The 22,066-nt window shown below is 35.7% G+C and overlaps 1 protein-coding gene across 4 annotated transcripts in view; it reads left to right on the forward strand.

Annotated features, from left to right (window-relative positions):
* The window catches only part of AKAP6 (A-kinase anchoring protein 6), a 262,821-nt gene that overhangs the window by 224,393 nt on the left and 16,362 nt on the right, over positions 1-22,066 (forward strand). For 3 of the 4 annotated variants that reach the window (XM_026710926.2, XM_087921878.1, XM_087921880.1), the window contains one exon: positions 8,912-9,127. The exons of the other annotated variant lie outside the window; for it this stretch is intronic. In XM_026710926.2, the coding sequence (XP_026566711.2) occupies positions 8,912-9,127 (216 nt within the window). The remainder of the gene's footprint in view (positions 1-8,911; positions 9,128-22,066) is intronic. 4 annotated transcript variants of the gene reach the window in all.

Raw genomic sequence — 22,066 nt, forward strand, 5'->3', positions numbered from 1 at the left:
GATGACCTGGGATAAATATAGATGCCATTTATTGGCTAATGTTACAAGGAATGTAATTGTTTTCAAGTAATTTAAAGTGTTTCATAGTGTACTTACATGCTTATATTTCAAAGCTATAATTTGACAGGAGTGGTTATCCTTAAATTATTTAACCTAAATAGCAATGGGTCATGGATAATTTTTAAACAATCAAACATATTTAAAGTAACTTTTTGTAGCATTTTGCATGGCATAGTATCTGCATTTTTTCACCTGTAAATGGGCCAAGAAAGAAAAATAAGGACTTGATTACAAATGTGGATATTTTTAATACTAAATGTCATATGCCATTTCAAAATTTGTCAGTGAGATCTTGCACTCTTTTAAAAGAATCTTGGCAAGAGAGATTTTCATTGGAACAATTTGGTGGATAATAGTATAAAAGATATGTTTCTTAAATAGAAAAAAAATACAGTTCACTTTTAGAAAAAAGAACTCATGATGTCTTTTAAACTGTCATTCCTTGTTCCTAACTTGCAATTAGGCAGTATTTCCAAAATGTCATACTGAGATTTTCCTTCAACCATCATCCTAATAAAAACTGACGGCAAGCATATTATAACCAAACTTTCTCTCCTGTAATTACAATGAAGAATTTCAAACAGATTAATAAGGGAAATTCTACAACAGATTTCCAAGGACAGCTATGAAAACAACAGCATCCTTTTAAAGAAATACACCGCAATATTGGCAAGATGGATGGCGATCAGGAGACAAATCTATGAGCAAAGCTATTTGGAGAGAATAATTTTGTAGTATGTGATATATACTATGCAAATGAGCTTATTAGGGCACTCATCTTTTATTATTGGTGCCCAACTTAATAGAGGCATTTAAAAAACAATATTTCTGCCTGACTCCTGGGACAGAAAAAGACACATTGATATAATTGAAAGCAAATGATTGTATGTTATACTATTTAATCATGTCATTTTTCAGTGGCTGTTTCTTGTGTTTCATTGCCTGGTTTTAGAATACAAGTAGTTAGTTTTAATACAGATTAGGTCTCACTATTAGTGATCAAGCATGGTTTTGTTGAAGGTGTTATTTTATGAAATCAGTTAAAATACCCCTATTTGCCAATATTTTCTTTAAAAATATGATGTCATAATTCACTTCAAGCATGTGGCATTTGCTTTATATTTGTTTTGGGAGATTACTTATAATTGGCTGTTCTTTTAAAGTTCCAATGCATTTTGTTTATAAAGTATATGTAGCTAATTTTTAAATTAAAGAGATCATCATAGGATAAATCAAAATATAGCTAAAACTGTAGGCTGCTAATAACGATTTCAGCTAATGTGTGCAAAGATGTCTGTTTATAACAAATATAAAAATACCAATGAAAGGACTCTCTACACTGTGCATATATTTAATGCAACCTAGCTATCAAACTGCTCTAATCCATCTCCTTTCTAACAGATTTTAGAAATAGCACAGGGCACAAACAAGTAAAAGGCCATAAATTACTTTAAGACTGTAATTCTATCCATACTTATGTGGCCATAAATCCTATTGAATCATAAGATTTATTTCTGAGTATACATGCTTAGGACTATGTGCTTTTTTGTGATAATTTTCCTATGATACTTCATCAGACTAAAGCCAGATTTTTATTTTTTTTTTGCATCCAAAGCCATGTTTGCATAACCCCTAATCCAATGTGAGACCTTAAATACTAATCTCACTTCAAATTTCCTGCCTTTGATAAGAACTGTCCCTTCCACAGGAGAAGGCAAGAAGATATCAGAAAGAAATTAATATTCCAACCCATTTCTGTTTTTGGACAGGCTGACTTCAGTTCCCATTTCCTTAATGGAATTCAATCCCAAGAGAAAAATGGTTTCTTCCCAATAAAATAATCATGATCCCTATTCCCGCAAGCAAACACAAGCAGAATGTTCATGCAGATTTTCTTGTTTAGCAATGAACTCTTAACACCTAGATATGACAAATACTAAGTATGCTTCTATGGGTAAGATTTTGAGAATTTTCTCTAAGGGTTATGATAGATATATCATTTATAAAATATTAGGATCTATTCGGAAGTACTCTTAGCACTGATAATTTATAAGTAGCTCTCCTTCTTCATTGACTATCTCTGGAGAGACAATAAAAGTTGACTATGAAGAGTATTGATTAGCTGGAGTCAATAATTGGATGAACACTCCATTTCTCCTCATATTGTAAGAAGTTTTGTATATCATGGGAATCCAGTTTCAGAGAAACCATAGCAGCATTTAGTGTATTATATTAAATGCGATCATGTGCAAGAGGAAAGCCTTGCAAATGTGGAAGTGGACACATGACCAGGACATCACTATTGTAAGCAGTGTTTGGGTTGCTGGTGTATAAATTAATCATGCAAATTGCAAAGCTGGCAGAGCTTATGTATCTGTTTTAAAACTACATTTGCCCTTCAAGTGAATGTTGTCATAATAATAAATCCCAGGAAAGTAAATTTGGAGGGAATATGTACAAATCATGAACACCTGCATGAAGCTCATGGGTGAGATCATGCATCACCATGTGTTGAGGTATCATCAGTATGCTGAAGATACTCAATTTTAGGCCTCCATATCTGGGGATCAGAGGTGGTATTCAGCAGGTTCTGACCAGTTCTGGAGAATCGGTACCAGAAATTTTGAGTAGTTCAGAGAATTGGCAAATACCACCTCTGACTGGAGATTTTACAGTGTCCTTCCTGCCTGCCCACAGAACCAGTAGTAAAAAAAATTGAATCCCACCACTGCTGGTGACCTAAGTGATGCTCCTATGGGATCTTGGATAGGGGACAACAGACTAGGGCTGAACCCTAGCAAGTAGCATTAGGTGTTTTGAACATCAAGATTTGAATTTTTAACATCTTCTGGGCAGTTTGCACTACTCCCTTCAGACCCAATTTGCAACTTAGGGTTCTTCTGGACTCACAACTCCTGCTAGATGACTAAGTGGTGGGCATGGATCAGAACTCCCTGTGCTCAATCATTCAAGCCTCAGTCATTTCTCATGTAGACTACTTCAATATGTTCTACATGGGGCTATCCCTGAAATGCACCTGGAAGTTTCAGCTGCTGCAAAGTGCAGCAGTGTGAGCAATCTTTGGTGCTCCTACAATGGCCCATGTTACACTGCTGCTCCGTAAGCTGAACTGGCTGACTGCCCCTGGGTGCAGTTCAAGGTGTTGGTTATGATCCTTAAAGCACTCCACGGCACGGGTACTGAGTATTTATGAACCATCTTGTTCTACTAGGACAGGCCTTTTCCACTCATGACAGGAGAGGAGGTCTGCTGCAGATCTATCAGTCAAGGAATCCTGGTTGGCAGGATCCAACAGAAGAGACTTCTGTGACATAGCACCCACCCTCTGTAACATCCTGCCCATGGGGTGAAGTTTGCTCCCACCCTCCTGTCCTTCCATGAGAGTCTGAAGACTTGGGCCTGCCAGTTGGCCTGAGGACCTAATAGGGGAGGTACTGCAATGAAGGTGGCTATTGGACTAATAGCTGGCCCCACTTGTCCACTGGACATTCTGCTGCCTCCTACCTATCTTTTAATTCATACTGCTGTATTTTCATTATTTATTTTATTGTTTTATTGTTTTACTATTGTTATATTTACATTTTTATAACTTTACATTTTACCATTGTAAGCCACCCAGAACAGCCCCACAAAGAGACGAACAGCAAATAAATGTAATAATAAATCAATAAAAATAAATAGAAACAGAGCAATTGTTCAAGAGGATATTGATTAATAATTCAGTCATGTTATAAATGCAATCATAATTCCGATGGAAGACTTTTCAATTTCATATTATTCAGAAACATAAACAATATTCTAATAAGAAATTCATATCAATGTCAGGTTAATCAGAGGATTATAGATGCAGGTAGTCCTTGACTTACAACAATTCATTTAGTGACCATCCAAACAATTCATTTTGTGACCATTCAATGGCACTGCAAAAGGTGACATGACTGTTTTTCACACTGACAACCATTGCAGCATCCCTGTGGGTTGTCAGAATTTGGCTGCTTGGCAAGTGACTCATATTTATGATGGCTGCCCTGTCCTGGGGTCATGTCATCACCTTTTGTGACCTTCTGAGAAGCAAAATCAATGAAAACCAGATTCACTTAAAAGCCACATTACTAACTTAACAACTTCAGTGATTCACTTACCAACTGTTCCAAAACAGGTAATAAAATGGGACAAATTCACTTAACAACTGCCTCGCTTTGCAACAGAAATTTGGGGCTCGGTTGTGGTTGTAGGTTGAGAATTACCTTTACTCCTCAACTTATGATTACAATGGATCACCAAAAACCTACATAGGGCCCAGATCTTCCCCCTTCTCCCCCCCACCCCGCATGGTCACATGACCGCATTTTGGGCACTTAGTAGCTTGTCCATAGTTATGGTTGTTTGCAGTCTCCCATGGTCACATGACTGAGATTTATAATGTTTTTTCCCCAAACTGGCATTTACTATACTTGTCATTTCTAGCAAAAACCACCCTACACTGAACAATTGATTCGCTTAATGACTGATGCATTTGCTTAACAGCCACTGCAAAAAAGATCATAAAATTGAGTCTGGTCACCCTGGTGATCCACTTTACAACTGTCATGATTTATGATCTAAATTATGGGCTTAATTCCAGTTGTAATTCAAGGACTACCTGTATACCTTCCACATATCAAATGCATTGTATATTTTGATACATAGGATTGTGCAGTAAATGTTGTCATTTTATACAATTAAATTGCTCTATAAGGGCTTGAATGTGAATAATATATTATAGTATGGTAAAAATATGCAGAACATCACTGTAAACTAAATACTGAACTTAATCCAGAGCTGAATAACATCTGTGTCCTTTTTCAAAAGTGTTAAAAATACTGTATAATGCTGAATGTAAATCTGCAGATGTACAATGAGTGATAATGGAAGCAAATATGAAGCATTACAACAGGACAGAAGTAAAAAGAAATACTGCTTAGTATGAATCATCTCCGCATTCTAGATCTTTCTATTACATGTTTCAAAAAACGAAATACAAAATACAAATATTGAAGCTAAATAGTCAGGTTTCCAAAATTATCTTGGTCCATTAAAAAGTGTTCACAGAAGTAATGAAATAATTTCATAATTATAAACTGTTAGCATTCATGTGCAGAATAGCTAGATCTTTTGCTACCTATTTTCCTTTATCAACCAGTCCAATGAAAAGATGTGTATTTCAAAAACTGGCATCTTCATGCTTTGTAGTTTTATGTATTCCTAATAAGTCACTCTTTCACTGACATTGTGACCTTTATATTTTGTAACCATCTATAAATAATGTGTGTGTGTGTGTGTGTGTGTGTGTGTGTGTGTGTTCACTTACTAGTGACAAGGTGATCCTTCCTAGGAAGGCAAAGTAAAATAGCACATCTTCTTTGTTTACATCAGCCCCCTTTAACAGTGGATGAGAGAATTTTTTCCGTTGGCCATTTGTGATTTAAAAATTTCATTCTTGTCACCTCAGAGAGAAAAGAACATGACTACACCTGCCTGAAGCTGACATACCCAACAATTTGATCCAGGTTTGGGTTTGGGAGGGGCTGGACTAGAAGACCTCCAAGGTCCCTTCTAGCTCTATTCTGATTGGATTGGATTGGAAAGGGTCCTTCTTGAGAGAGGCATATACATGCATGCACATATCCTATATTCAGTGATATAAGTTATTATGCCCATCATAACTGATTGGAGCAGCTTAGGAACCTCATGAATAAGTAAGTTCATGAAGTTGTGAGTGCAATCAGGGAATTGAGACCACACAGAATTGTTATGTAAATGTGTAGCGGATGTATGTAGTACTCATGACAAGGACAAGAAATGTAAAAGACTGTTGACTCAAGAGAACAGAGGAAATGGCCTAGGATTTCAAGCCTGGGATGAGATATGTACAGTGAAATCACAGCTTAATGGGCCTTTGATCTGATGCAATGGACATTTTTTTCATTCAGTTGCCACCCCGTTTAACGTCCATTAAATAAATATCTGTCTGTTAAATAGAGGTCTTCTAGGAAATGATTGTTGACAACAACTATGTAATAATGCAAATGGCATAAATTAATGCAATAAAGTACAACCATAATTTATGGTCATTCAGATTTAATGGACATCCTATCCCCTTTAATGGGTTGTTAAATTGATGTATACGCACATATGTATCTCTCTGTTTGATATTAAATCCTGGATTTTGTAACAGGCAGATCTGCTTTTATAGTTCTTTGTAATAAAAAGATATTATCTAGCTATGTTGAGTCTTTGAAGCTTCGGCTGTTGGTTAGTAACTGAATATGGAAGTGATTTTCTGGAGAGTAAAAATATTCAAGATTGTTGTGGTTTGTGTGAAGTCTGATAAACAGAATCAGAACTTCTGTAGCTATCTACTTGAAAAGCTCTGCTTAAAGGTGTACTGTCCTCTGTCTTTGATGATAGTAGATTTATATCTGAGAACATTCTGTAAATATAACTTCAATTTCTGGGTGCCAAAATGATAGAATGAGTCTCCGATACATAGTCATTTTTAGGTTATCATACCAACCGCCTAGTGAATCTCTATGCAGTTTACAATTAGAGATAAAATCAAAATGCCTGAAATATTAAAACAATTAAACTCACCAGGTGAAAAGCTCTTTTAGCAGGTTCTTTACATGGCTTTTTTAAAAAGGAAAATAAAAAGATTAGGCTACCAGTTTATCATTACAAAGAATTAGAGCTCCCACAGAAAAAAACACTTCATTATGAGATGCTATGGGATACACCATGGCAATTGTAGACAAATCTTTTCAGATGATCTCAAAGATTGAATTGGAAGGGAATGTCTTATGGACCACATATGTTCTCTCAGGTGGTCTGGACCCAAGCCACACAGAAGTTTAAAGCCCTTTGGTTTTTACCTGGATATTGTCCATTGTAATGCTTTTTTTACAAAGGCATAAATATGTTCTCCTCAGTTCTATACTAAATATAGGATTAGAACCAAGGGGAGCCCCACATAGGTCAAATTATAATAGCTAAGTATGGATATAAGATTCTACCCAGCAATGTAAAGTAATTCATACGGCATTTTTTATTTATCAAACTTGTATGCTAGCCAGTTCTCGAAAGGCGACTTGGATACATGTATTTCAAGGTCCTTACATTGCTTCACTCCTTCAAACTCTTAATTAATTTAGAGCAGAGAATCAGTAATAAAATAATCAAAAATATCAATACTTGTGGTGTATATAGCATAAACTATACTACATAGTATTATACTAGATAGTATAAACCATCTGTCAAACAATCGGTAAATTGCATCAGTACTGATAGTTCCCTTATACATGTTATTATTAGATTCAAACTTAACTCCATCATCCTGAAGATACTTGGAAAAGCCAAGTTTTTAACAGCTTGCTAAAAATCAAGACTGAAGAATACCGATCTTATTTCTGGTGGTGGGGCTTTCTATAAAAGGGAAGCTTCTGCAGAAAGCACTTGCCTCTAAATTTCCATCATGCCTCAGCAAGTACTCTTCTGCAGGCACACAGGGGATGGATGGACAGAGAGTTTTGGAAGGAAATGGCCTTGTATATAATCAGGCTGCAGACCACAAGCCACTGTCCCCAGCAAGAGACACATGTCAGGACTTTGATTATATTATCATGTAGGTTTTCCATTTGGTAAGTCCTAACTAGAGGTCAAGATGGTAACATCTTTCTCTCCCTCTTTTTTGATCCATTCAGTCCCATATATATCATGGAAGGATCCCCCTATATAATGTAGTCTCTTTACCAATAATTTATTTCCAAAACTTATAAAGTAGACGAAGTTCAATTTGATGAAGTAGGCTTAATCACTCTAGTTAGGAATCTGTTTACAAATATTATGTAAGCCATTGCCCTGAAAATAAAAAGTCTTCCTTTGGAGCTTTCCAACTTTTAGGATTTTGTAGCAGTTCCCGTCCCTCCCATTGTGAAGCAGTGTAGAGTCATCTAAAAAGGCAACTTTTTTATTTAAAAAAAAAATCTATTTTAATTAGGGAACAAACTTTTTTAAAAAAATTGTCTTAGTGAATATAAATGAGTTAAGTCTATGGCACCAACAATATGGCTTCTAAAAAGTTTGAAGAAAGAAGGAATACATCACTGATATATTATTTTTAAAATTAGCAATCCAGCTTTACAGGAACGCATTTGCATTTTGATCTGACTGTTGTTCACTCAAGAGCTGCTGCAATCTACAAATAATAATTCTTGCAATGCATGTGTTACAATGTACAGGTAGTCCTCGACTTATAACCAAAATTGAGCCGCAGATTTTATGTTGCTAAGTGAGACATTTGTTAAAAGTGGGTTTTGCCCCATTTTACAACTTTTCTTGCCACAGTTGTTAAATGAATCACTGCGATTGTTAAGTGAATCTGGCTTCCCTATTGACCTTGCTTGTTAGAAGGTCATGAAAAGTGATCATCTGACCCATAGGACACAGCAACCATCATACATATGGGTCAATTGCCACCTATTTGAATTTTTATCAAGTGACCATGGGGATACTGCAATGGTCATAAGTGTAAAAAATGGTCATAAGTCACTTTTTTCAGTGCTGTTGTAAGTTCGAACAGTCACTAAATGAACTGGTGTAAGTCGAGGACTCTCTGTTAGAGTGGTTATACATGTAACATATATGTTTGCTTTGTACCCCACCTCTCTATTTGTACAGGAGCTCAAGGTAGCAAAGCAACAACCAAAACAAAATGCAAAACATAAAAGATGACCATTAAAATCCATTAAAATCAATAACAGTATATTGACATTGACCCTTCTTCTGTCCACAGTCTCTGTGCTGTGAAATCAAGCAGAGGCGTCGAGGGGTAGGCTCAGTGTTACGTTTGTGCCAACACCTCCTTGATGATCAGGATACCTGTAATCTGAATGCGGACCATCAGTCGATGCAGCTGATAATTGTAAATCTTGAAAGAAGGTGGGAAGCTATCATCATGCAAGCAGTCCAATGGCAAACTAGATTGCAGAAGAAGTTGGCAAAGCATCCAGTAAGTGATACCCGTCTGACTTACCCCCTTCCCTTCCCATTCATTCCCATTGGACTTACTGTTCCATTGTCTCAACCATTATTATTATTATTATTGTTTTTGTTGTTTTTGTTATTGTTGTTGTTGTTATTCACAAAAATGATAGCATACACAGCAAACGAAATAACCATGCTGGGTTTCATATCACAAATCACTAATTGAACACTTCCCAAATGTTTAGGACTGCGTGATTATGTGAGCAGATCCCAGTAAGGTGGCCTTCTGCAGCTGACCAATGGTGATCTTGTCAGTGCCAATTGTTTTTAAGTGCTTGCCTAGGTCTTTAGGCATAGCACCCAGTGTGCCGATTACCACTGGAACCACTTGCACTGGTTTATGCCAGAGTCTCTGCAGTTCGATTCTCAAGTCCTGATATCTGGTAACTTTTTCAAGTTGTTTCTTGTCGATTCTGCTGTCACCAGGTATCATCATCATCATCATCATCATCATCATCATTATATAGTCAGATACCATAGGAGCCAAATAATTTGCTTTTGGATTTTTTTCTCATCATAATTTCTACATGGATGGAATCAACTGATTAATGGGTTGAACAGAATTTATTTAAGAGAATACAATTCTGTATTTTACACTGTGTAATGTCTATACTGAATGAAATGATTTCTGGAAAACAAAACCTAATAGTAGATAAATAACCTCAATCTTCCTTAAGATTCAGTCCAAACTTTTTTCTTTCATTTTTTTACAAATCAAGTGTAGACATTCTTTTAGAATAGAATAGAATAGAATAGAATAGAATAGAATAGAATAGAATTTTTTATTGGCCAAGTGTGATTGGACACACAAGGAATTTGTCTTTGGTGCATATACTCCCCGTGTACGTAAGAAAAAATAAAATACATTCATCAAGAATCATAAGATACAACATTTAATGATAATCATAGGTTACTCATAAGCAATCAAATCATACTAGGAAACAAATAAAATAATATAAATTAACATATGGGATTGCCTTTTTAGGATAATTTTCAATTAGTGTTGTGATAGGGAATGAGGCAGAGGCATTATGATATTGTACAAGTCTATGGAACTGGTTTTTGTGAATAGAATAGAATACTTTATTGGCCAAGTGTGATTGGACACACAAGGAATTTGTCTTGGTGTAAATACTCTCAGTATACATAAAGAAAAGGTACATTCGTTAAGAATCAAGAATCATAATGTACAACACTTAATGATAGTCATAGGGTACAATCAACAATCAAATCATACTAGGAAACAGTCAATATAAATCGTATGGATACAAGCAACAAAGTAACAGTCCTACAATCACAAGTGGGAGGGGATGGGTGATAAGGAATGATGAGGAATGATGAGAAGATTAACAGTAATAGTAATGTACACTTTGTAAATAGATGAACAGTGTTGAGGGAATTATTTGTTTAGCAAAGTGATGGCTTTCAGGAAAAAAACTGTTCTTGTGTCTAGTTGTTCTGGTGTGCAGTGGGAAGGGAAGGAGTTGAAACAGTTTATGTCCGGGATGTGAGGGGTCTTGTAAATATTTTCACAGCCCTCTTTTTGACTTGTGCAGTATAAAGGTCCTCAATTGAAGGCAGGTGGGTAGTAATCATTTTTGCTGCAGTTCTAATTATCCTCTGAAATCTGTGTCTGTCCTGTTGGGTTGCAGAACCAAACCAGACAGTTATAGAGGTGCAGATGATAGACTCAATAATTCCTCTGTAGAACTGTATTAGCAGCTCCTTGGGCAGTTTGAGTTTTCTGAGTTGGCGCAGAAAGAACATTCTTTGTTGTGCTTTTTTGATGATGTTTTTGATGTTAGGTGTCCATTTTAGGTCATGTGATATAGTAGAACCTAGAAATTTGAAGGTCTCTACTGTTGATACTGTGTTGTCTATTATTGTAAGAGGTGGTAGTATGGGAGGGTTTCTTCTAAAGTCTACCACCATTTCTATGGCTTTGAGTGTGTTCCGTTCCAGATTATTCTGGTTACACCACGAGGCAAGTTGTATAACCTCCTGTCTGTATCCAGGTTCATTGCTGTCTCGAATGAGACAAATCACTGTTGTGTCATCAGCAAACTTCAGTATTTTAACAGATGGATCATTTGAGATGCAGTCATTGTTGCAGTTTTAGGTATGTATCATTTACCTGCCAATGACCACTAGTTCATATCTAAATATTTCATGGTTGTTGTTTTTCTGCTATAGCAGCATTGCCAATTTAATCACTAATAAAATCACAGAACAAGGGAAATGTGAGGTCATAAATGTTGTGTTTGAATTTGAATTATTATATAGTTCTTAACTTAGGACTGATTGTTTAACAATAGTTCGAAGTTACTATGAACTATCCCTAGAGTTACTTATGATTTGTTTTCAGAGTTACAAAGCTGCACACACACACCATAGTCATATGATCACATTTTGGGCGCTTGGCAATTAGCTCACTTTTACAGCCATTTGCAGCATCCCATAGTCAGATAACCATGATTTTGGCCGATTTCCAGCATTTGCCTCCAGTTTCCAGCAAAAACATCCTTGAGGAAAATGCATCTGGTTTACAACCAGATGATTACTTAATGACCATTGTAACAAAAAAAACAGTTGTACCTTCAATTCTTGTCATGTGATGCTTCATATTATGACCACAGCAATTAATGAGTGAAATTAGAGCCCAATTGTCATCATAAATCAAGTGTTACCTGTATTAGAATTGTTTTACATCTAATCTGTTCCAAACCACTGTACTGCAGAACAGTCATATCATCCTTGGCAAATATTAGTAATGCCCTCCATTTTTTTAAGCTGTTGATTGACAGGGTCCATTTGGCTTAATAATTTCAGGTTTTTCACCAGTATTCCTAAGGCAACTCGAAACATAAAGACCAGAACTTAAGAAAAGCACTGCTGGATCAGGCCAAAATCCATCTTTGTCCAGCATTTTGTTTCTCAGAGTGGGCAATGAGATGTTTTTCTAGCCTCAGCCAGCTTTGTTCTCCTGCCATTAATTTGGAAGCCAGATGTGTTCGAGCCATTGATAGACTATAAATATATTCAATCACTATATAAAGCTTTTTAAAACCCTGCTTTAAAATTTAAAGCTAATTCAATGGTGGCAGTGAATTCCACAGGTTAATTATGCACTGTGGAAGAAATGTTTTGTGAAGAAGCAGACATACAGGATGGTTGATGTCTTTGTAAAATCCACCTTTGCCCCCAACAGTTGCTTGATTTTGCACGAAGAGCACACTGGAAGTATGGCAACTCCACTAACCCTGCAGCAAACCGTTTCTGTCTCACTCCCTATGTTCTCATACAGAGTAGCTGGTGAATATACGACATATGGCCGGGAGCAGAGAGGGTGACTTTTTTTTTTTTTTGGTCTTGTTTCACTTAAAATACCTGCAATCAACAGTGAGCTGTTCTTTTGCGTTGTGCTTCTATTTCAATTTCACCTTCTAGAAGGTCCTGTTCTGTTCTGCCTGAAGCAGAGGCAAGGAACAGCCATGGGAAAACCGGGTGGGCTGCTGAACACACAAGACTGCTGCTGTTGGGAACCAGTTTTCTCTTTTCCAGGCAGGCAACTGCTTGGAGGTACTGCAGTACCTCTAAATAAGTAGATATGTGTTAATTAAAGGTGAATGCTGCTTCTGCAGCAGGAGTGAAGTAGACTTGTGATTTTATTTGTATAGGAATTGATGGGGAGGTGAGGTAGAATGAGTGTACAAGCACTGTGTTTTCTTTGTCTCAGGACTGGACAGAACTTCCCAAGCTCCAAACTGCTTTGTTCTCATTTTGCCTGGGAAAACCTGGCCTTGTTTGTTGGACTGAATTATCTTTTACCTAGTAGGGAATACAACTTGTTTCCTGCCAAGATACAGCAGCTATTAAATTTTTTTTTTTCTAGGTTTGATTTAGAGCACAGATGCTATTTTTGTTTTGTGGAGACTTGTAGCTGCAAACATATGCACCATATAAAAAGGTGGGCCTTCGTATGTAAGTATTTTTCCAGTGATGAAAGAGTTCTTAGAATCCAAATGTTCTGGTTGGAATTGAATTTTGTTAGCTTCTGCTGCATTCGCTGTCTCCCAATTCCAAGCTGGCATTTTACAGCATTTCCTTTCATTCAGTTCCTGTGTAGTCATTTCTTGGGTTGATCCCAAAATTGTTTTCTCTGCCTTGTCTATTTCCTTGAGCTGATGTTGTGCCAGTCTTGGCAAATGAATAGTTTCCCTGGGAAACTGTGTGTGTATGTGTGTTTTAATTGAGGTTGTCCAAAATATACTGTAATATATAAAACAAAGAGGATGTGTTTGCATCTCTGATGGCATCTTACTTGGTATTATTAAGAGTCACTGATATGGAAAAAGATTACTTGGATCAATACATCATGCAATATGAAAGGTCAGGAGCTATTTCCATCCTTTCTTTAAAGTGCTGTTCTAACATTTTCCTTTCTCTATTTTTTTACTAATGGTATCTAGTGGCATTCTATTATTACTGCTCAAAGATTTAATCAAGTGTTTAATTTCTCTATTTAATTTCAGTATTATTTCTTTCTTCTTTTCTTCCTCCTCCACTCCCAAAGGAAGAAAGCATAAGTAAAGGGACTCCAGGTTGGGACTATTAGGTGGCTGTCCAAAATTCCATTTTGGGATGAAAAACACCGGGTGATTGAAAGACATGTTAGGCAATTGTTATTTTCTTTTCCCTGTGAATCCTGAATTTGCTTAACACAACCAGTATTTTCATATTTTCTAGAAAGAAGGACTTTATACTACAGTTTAACTTCCCCAAATTTGCATTAATGCATGACCCTTCTATTCCCCTCTTTTGAATGTGCAACTGTTTTAAAAATAATACACACACAGACATCATGGCTGCCATTTTTGTAATGGTGTATGCCAATGTCTCAATGTTCAAAACATGTGTATGAACAATAACATCTCTTTAGTTTCTTCCACTCCGGATCTAAGAACAGCATGGATTTCCAGGCCATCTTAACATTCCCAATGAAGGTAAAATTAGTAAGCAACACTAAATTAATTCAATCCATCCAGTTGTCTAATTGCTAATCCACTATTCTTCCCTTTGGTTGCAAGCTCTCTTTCCTTCTCTAATGGTTCTGAAATATGTTACTTGTATGCGAAATTCATAATGAAAACTAAACTTCTCTTCCTCTGAGGAAGCCATTCCATTGTGTCGAGTAAAACTCCCTGAATTCTAAGCCATCTTGACCAATTCTGGGAGTTGCATTCAGCATCTATGAAAAGTAGCATTTTGAATAGAATGCTCCAAATTTTGGATAGTAAACTAACTATAAAGTAATTCAAGGAATCTTTCTTAGAATAAACTCTTTTCTTTTAATATTGTGTTTGCATATGTGTGTCTGTGTACTTGTCTATATTTTATAGCTGTTCCATATAGTATTTTATATTCTGATGAAAACTTTTTAATACTACATCAATTGTGAAAGTGACATTTTAATACTCTTTAACTGAAAGCTAATGTTTTCTCAGCTAAAACTTGGAAATGTTTAAACTGTTCATAATAAACATGTGTAAATATGAGCAATTTTGTATTTTTATACTCGACTTTGAAAAGAAAATGACAATTGAACAAGAAGCCCCCACACTTATTTCCCTTGCCTTTTTCCTCATCTTTTTTCAGAGGCCAGTTTATTCATTAGACCCTTATATGCTATCTCTTTTTTTCATTTCCTGAGGAAAATGAAAACATAGAAGGCTTAACTAGGGGTTGCTTTGATGCTTCTTTTGTCTCCTATTCAGAAAAAAAAATAGACAGTGTGAGGTATTCACCCTTGCGTTTAAGCTACCCATTCAGTGGCCAGATTTTGCTCTAAATCCATTGTTTCTAGAGTTATCCTTTATACACTGTATCATATTCTTGTCCCTACTTTCCAGGTGGGCTGGGTACACATATTTTACTAATCCAAAATGATTGGTTTTCATTTAATATGTTTAGTGCATGCTGCTGTCATGTGAATAAATGCATGGAATGATATGTGGCTTAATTTTTTTTGTGAAGCCAGCAATTGTTGTTTGTTTCTTAAGCCATGGTTAAATAAACAAGGCATAATGCCTTGGATAAATCTAGTCCACAGTCTTACCTCTGACTGTGTTTGCATAAGATTGCTCCTTAAATATATTTTATAATATAAAAACACATTTTATTTATTTAACCACTCACTCCCAACATAAAGCTGAGAAAGAATTAAGAAGGGAAAAAATTATGCAAATTAAGCGTGTTATTTATTTAGATTTATTGGACAGCAACTCTAGTGGACTTTTGAAAAGATTTTTGTCCTTTCCTATTCTTTGATTTCCCTGACTTAGACTTTAAATTTATCTCAGATAAAACCTGCTTGGTTTTTTTTCTGTTCCAATCTACAAGTTACTAATTCCCAATAGAGACACAGAAATTCTGAAGCAGTATTATCAATTTGGAATAGCCTAATAGCCTGTTACTGATTATATATAATATTCCTGATGTGTATTATTCGTATGGTTTTGAGAAGCACTTCCATTCCATCATGCAAATTTTTATCTACCGCTGAACATTTCTGTAAGTACACTGTTCTGTGTGTCCAGCACAATTCCCATGTGCGTTGGCTTTGAAAGTATGCTGTACATCCAGCCACATAATTGAAAATAATAAGGCCACAATAAATGGGATGGCCTTAGGGTATAACACCCAAGGGATTCAATTGGTGTCGCTCTGCATCAGTGTCCGTGCATCATGGTAATTGAGGTAACATAACCAATTACCACATTTTAATTAGAGTTGTAAGAACTTGGAAAAATCTGCAGTAGTGAGACAGCTTATTTAAAAAAAAAAAAAAACTACCAAGCATTTTCTTTCCAGAAGCCTTTTCTCTTGGTTGCTTATTCTTAGGAGTCAAAAGAGGCTGCTGAAAGTGCCATTTGAGAGAAGTTGGGAAAAATCCCAGATTCTTTATAATGAATGAAAAGCAAACCTGGAAAACAAAATGTGTTAAAATGATGCATTGCTGTTAAGCCGATATCCTCATCCACTTCTCCTTTTGTGCTTTTTGGGAAAAGAAAGCATGTCTTGGTAAAGTTGGTCCTAATGGTGTCCCTGTTCTTTCCTTTTTCCTTAAGAAAAAGCAAAACAAATAAGTGGTCTGATGGTCATTACATACTTTTTTTGGGAAGGGGGGAGGAATCTACTGAAGAGACAAATGGAAGAGCCATGGTTTTGTTATTTGGATAAATTGTCACTTAGTATGGACAACCCCTAATTAAATGACTTAATGGCAAATTAGGTAATTATTTTGAGCAGAAGGAAATAATGGAGAAAAAAAAGGATAAAACTTTTGAAAAAGTTTTTGTAAACTCATGTAAAACTTAGAACAAAAAACCCACAATGAGTATTCTCTGCAAATAATCTGCAGTTTTATTATGTTCTAGTAATGACAAAGGTTTAACCTGATTACTTTTGCACTAATTGCACAGACTGCATGAAAAATATTTTGGAAGAATCACATAATCTGAGTTGTTAGGAACTCAAATGTTATTGCAGGAGAGAGCAGAATAACCCTCTGCTGTTATTATAGGCTGCTCATTATCATAGTTGTCTGAGGGTCAAACTATAGTACAAGGGCTCTGGAATTCAATCCCTTTTCTCCTTGCCTGGTAAGTGATCATCTCCGTCAGTAGTATTTGCTCCTCCTGAGAATGTACACACACATATGCAATCCTCTAACGAGTTTCATAGTTGGAGGATTGCATGTGTGTGTGTCTTTTCTTGTCCTGGTGTTAGATGCATTATGAACAGAAAAACACCCTTGCTGGATCAGGTCAAAGCTGTACATCATGGCATCCTGAAGTATCCATCTTCTTGAAACACACATTTATTTGGTTAGATTTAAAATGTCTTTAATTGCAGTTTTATCACATATGGTTTATTCTATAGCTGTTCCTTTTAGATAGGAGTCATCAAACTTTACAAAAATACTGGGGGGGCGGGGTTGGGATCAGTCAATGTCTCTCAATCTAACCTACCTTACAGGGTTGTTATGGAAGGAATAAAATGAAACACACACACAGAGAGAAACATTCACTAAGCTGCCTTGAACTACTAGAGAACATTTATTAAAAGGTTTTTCTCACTGAATTAATTAAACTGATTTGCAGCTATGTACTGAATTATACAGGCCATATAATAGTCCCCGAGCCATATATTTGATCTGAAATTTGATTAAGTAAATAAATATCGGTATGTCCATTCCTGATACAAAATGCTATCAAGACAGATGTCTTACTTGTTTTGTATTTTGCTTGGTGCTTTTATTAATTCACAATACACTAAAGTATAAATTAAAATAAATTAATAAATAAGTGGTACTTAATTTTTTTATTAACTAATTTCATTCTGATATTCTCCAGGTAACTTAAGACTGCATGTTACAACATTTCCAATGCCAATGAGTATGAGCAGATATTCATGAGCTTTAGGAGTACTTAATAAATATCCTCAGTGAAGTAGGGTTGCTTTCAGATCTTCCCACAAAATTAATAAAGACCTATAAAATATGTAGCTGGGCTGATGAGAAGCTTCTGTATGGCTCCTGGTTTAATCCTACAGGTATTTCAGGTAAATGACTATTTAAGGCTATGAAGAAACACCCAGAGTATCAATTTTCTCATATATATTTTTCTGCCCAATAATTTTCTTTTGTGGATGCTAATGTATTCCTAAAATGCACATACATGTTTCTACATATATTGCACAGAAAAATGTCACTCTTGAGAACGGTAAATTGAGGGGTAGCTAGAATTTTCATTTTCTTTATCTATATAGCATTTGTGTCATAACAGGAACTCTAATCCATATTCAGGTCTCCATGTTTGGTGTGCAGTAATATGTAAATTACCTAGCCAGCTGCATTAAGCAGTGTTTGTTTATTCTATTTCTTTTGGCACTGCATGCACCTGAACCTCTGCCAAAAAGGGAAAAAAAAAACTTGCTTCAGGGAACACCATTCTAGATATAGTAGTTTAGAAAAAGAATACACACAATAAATAAAATCTGTTCTGTACGAAAATAACAGAATCAAACCTAACTTTCTGTTTCTGGAGAGATTAGACTTCCCATGGGGGAAAAAAAACATGATATGTTTTGTTATAACGAAGATAGTGAATTTCTCTCTTTCAGAAGTTCTGTTTGCCCTGGCATGGTGAACAAAGATGCTGCACTGAGCTGAGGGCTTGTGACATTTCGCTGTTGGCAATTTTTGACAACGATTAAAAAGAGGAACATGGGAAGTTTAAGGGCAATCATTTCAGTGTGGTATATTCGTTCCTCATAATGCATGATGTTTGAAATGCATTTGGATTAGGACAGCTGCGGAGTTTACGTATTAAAAATGGCATTCATGATGCATCAGAGCAATCTGCTGGCAGTCCTCCTTTCTGTGTTTCAGTCTTCCAGTCTGACACTTCCTCTTTTATCCAGCCAGCTAATTTCCCCTCTTTTGTGAGGAGTAACTGTTTTCACACTACTGCTTACTCGGCAAGCCTCTTCATTGTTGCATGGTTAATTATCTGTTTGAGCTTCACCTTCTCAAGTTAAGAGAAAAAGACTTGGGCCTCCCAATGGCTCTAATGAAAGCTCAGCTTTATAGAAGCACTGTGTGAATAAATGCAGTGTCTGATCGAGCAACATAATAAATGAGTTCCTAAAGTTTATAGAGCCATTCCCTCTGTAGGAGGTTCACTCAACAGTATAGAAAGACCCAAGAGTTTTGTGTTTGAAAAAGTTAATTTTGGAAAAGGGGTCCAAACTTGAACAGTGGCTGCAGTCTAGAAGCTTAGCCTGAACAAATACTGTATGCACATTTAATAAACTTCTCAAATAACATTATAGAATATTGTGTCATAGTATCATTTATATCAATAATAAGGAATCATGTTGGTTATTTACTTATTTTGCAATACTTTTAGCCTATCCCATATATGATGAGGAAGGATTTTTTAAAAATTACAATGTTGTAACTTTTTTAACATTAATGATTTATTATGCCCTTATCTGTGTAGTCTAAGAAAGGAAGTTTATTCAACAATAATTATGTTAAGCTATTACGAGGCCACAAGATTCTTTGTTAGCTTTGCTACAAAAGACTAGCATATTTGTCTCTTTGGGAATCAGTATCAATCTTACTCTGCCAGGTGTTAGAGCCAGAGTTGCTACAGCCTTTGGGCTTTATATTTAGCTAATGTTTGGATGGTTTTTTTTTTACTTCCATCATAAAATTTTTGTTATCCAACCATTGTTATAATTAAAATTACTATACCATTTTGAAAAGCACTCCCATCACTTTGCTTGAAAACTGTAGCATGTTCTGAAATAGGCTAATTTTCTTCTGTTGGTAATGTCAGCTCCTCACTTCTAAGGTGTTATAGTTCAGTATTTCCCAACCTTTCCAGCTTGGTGGAATGGCGGAGATGGTGGCGAGTGGGGGGGGAGGAGAAATGGTTTTGTGCATGTGTGTGTGCTGCTTTCACAAATGCAGCTGTCTATGCTCTCTCACACATGCACATGAACTTCTCAATGTTTCCACGGCCAGGTTATAGTTCCACACCTGCACACCGAGAGCAATTGCGAAATGGAAGGTAATTTTAAAAATTACAAGCTTTTTCTACAAACTCGAGGGCTTGAAACTGGATGTGCCTTCAGGTTTATAATCTAATTTAGATTAACAAGGAAAAAATGGGGGGAAACTGTATAGTGAACTACAATCCACATGCACATGTTGCATGTGGATTTGAAACATCCAACAGGTCATCCCTGGTGAAAAGAAAGTATGAATTTGAACAAATATATTTGAATACACACTGCATTTATCTGAGTAAAATGAATATTCAAATACATACCACTTTCACATTCTGGCACTAATCATGTACAAATATTGTTTAAAATGCTAGCTAAACTGGATTGGGACATTGCTGCTAATGTAATAATAATGACCAGATAGATCTAATAGCCAAGATCCTCTTTCTAAACCAAACAGAGACAAAAATGCTGTTTTTATAATCCTACAAATATTTCAGTAAATATTAGAATTTCTCTCAGAGTAGTGTAGCTATATATATATCTTCCAGTATATCTTTATATCTATCTATACCATGGCTAGCTGGGAATTCTGGAGAGTTAAAGTCCACAAGTCTTAAATTTGCCAAGATTAAATGCCCCTGATCTATACATTTAAATTGTAAGCATCAAAAAGTTCAACATTCAAAGGAAATTTCTGGAGGCCCCAGAATGTTTAATAAAACTAATAAATTAAATAAACAGTACAAGTACATTAACGAGAGTAAGTTGATTATTTTTTGGTGCCAGTCTTTACTTTTAAAAAATGTTTCTTTCGTTGCTTTCATTGGGTGCAAAAATGTTAGCTCCAGAGATGTGTGTGTATATCCAAGCCTGTCCCAACAATTCCCTTTTCAGTATGTTCCAGCCAAATTATTTTGGCACATGAGGCAAAAAAGAAAAAAAAAAGAAAAAAAAGCATTGACAGCTCTTTCCATTCCTGGCCAAAAAAGTTACAATACTAGCAAATAAAACAATTATTTACTGTCATTCCACAACACCCTAAATTAGCTACCCAGACAAAGATAGAAGCACTTGTGCACACATACTAAATGCATACCATAAAATTTCCACAAATACATAAATATGTGCTTGATATTAAAACATACATATTTTTTCTGAAACAAAGCATTCATTACACTCTGTGGAATTCAAAATTATATTCCAGTCAATACATATGAACACACAGATAGATACATAAACAAAAATACCTACATTTATACACATATACCTCTCATGTAACTCTTTGACAAATAGTTAATTCTAGAGGAAGTTATTCTCAATAAAATTTACTGTATGACATTATCAGGAAAAACAAATCCTCTACCTATGCAATTTGACATGTATGCCAGTGATTGTCATTTCAATTGGTTTAAAATGAAATAAAAAAAATATAACCAGAGTTTTCTATGGAAATTATTCACCGGAATTGGAGTATCAATGTGTTTGAGAAACAGTAGTGGCTTATACTGATATAACATTGCAGTTTGTAGAATTGTTATTGCTATCACATCCCATAGACATTATGACAATTTCTACTCTTTTTTAAAAAAAGAACCTCTTTAATTGTATTTTCTTTCAGAATAAACAGAGCTACTAATTAGTATCCACTTCAACTATAATTGTTCTAGGGATAGAATAATTACCTTTTCCTCTCAAAAGCCATAATAAAACATAATTGTTGTTTTACATATTAGTATAATATTGCATTTTGAATGAAGAGGATATTCTCTGGCTATAATGCAAGAATCTCCAAGTAAACATTAATGAATTAGGCAGAAGTGGATCTGAAAATATGATCATTTTTATCCAAGTAAATGCACAGCATACTAACACATTTTCAAATGCAAAATTCTTGTGGTGGGGAAATTCCTTCTCCATGTTTGTGTTTTAATCTAATTTTGTGAAGGGCTATTACTGAACCTCTGTAAGGAATAACCATGTCGTTCTTGTGATTGCATTCAGGGGTGGGATTCTACCAGTTCGCACCTATTCACTAGAACCAGTTGTTAACATTCTGAGCAGTTCAGAGAACCGGTTGTTAGAAGAAATTACTGGCCTAATCCTGTAAGGAAGGGAGGAAGGAAACATTCTGGTGTTGCTTATAGAAACTGCCTTTCTGTTAACTCTTATTACATTCTTGGCAGGACTAGACTTCCTGTGTCAGGAACTTCTCTGGAGTTTTTTTCCCCTGCTTTGTTGGTAGTTTGCTTGTGTGGAGTGACCATTCAGAGTTACAATGGCACTGAAAAAGGTGACTTATGACCATTTTTCACACTTATGACTG

This window comes from Pseudonaja textilis, chromosome 1, assembly GCF_049901715.1.
Source record: "Pseudonaja textilis isolate UNSWEBS1 chromosome 1, rPseTex1.2, whole genome shotgun sequence".
NCBI lineage: Eukaryota > Metazoa > Chordata > Lepidosauria > Squamata > Elapidae > Pseudonaja > Pseudonaja textilis.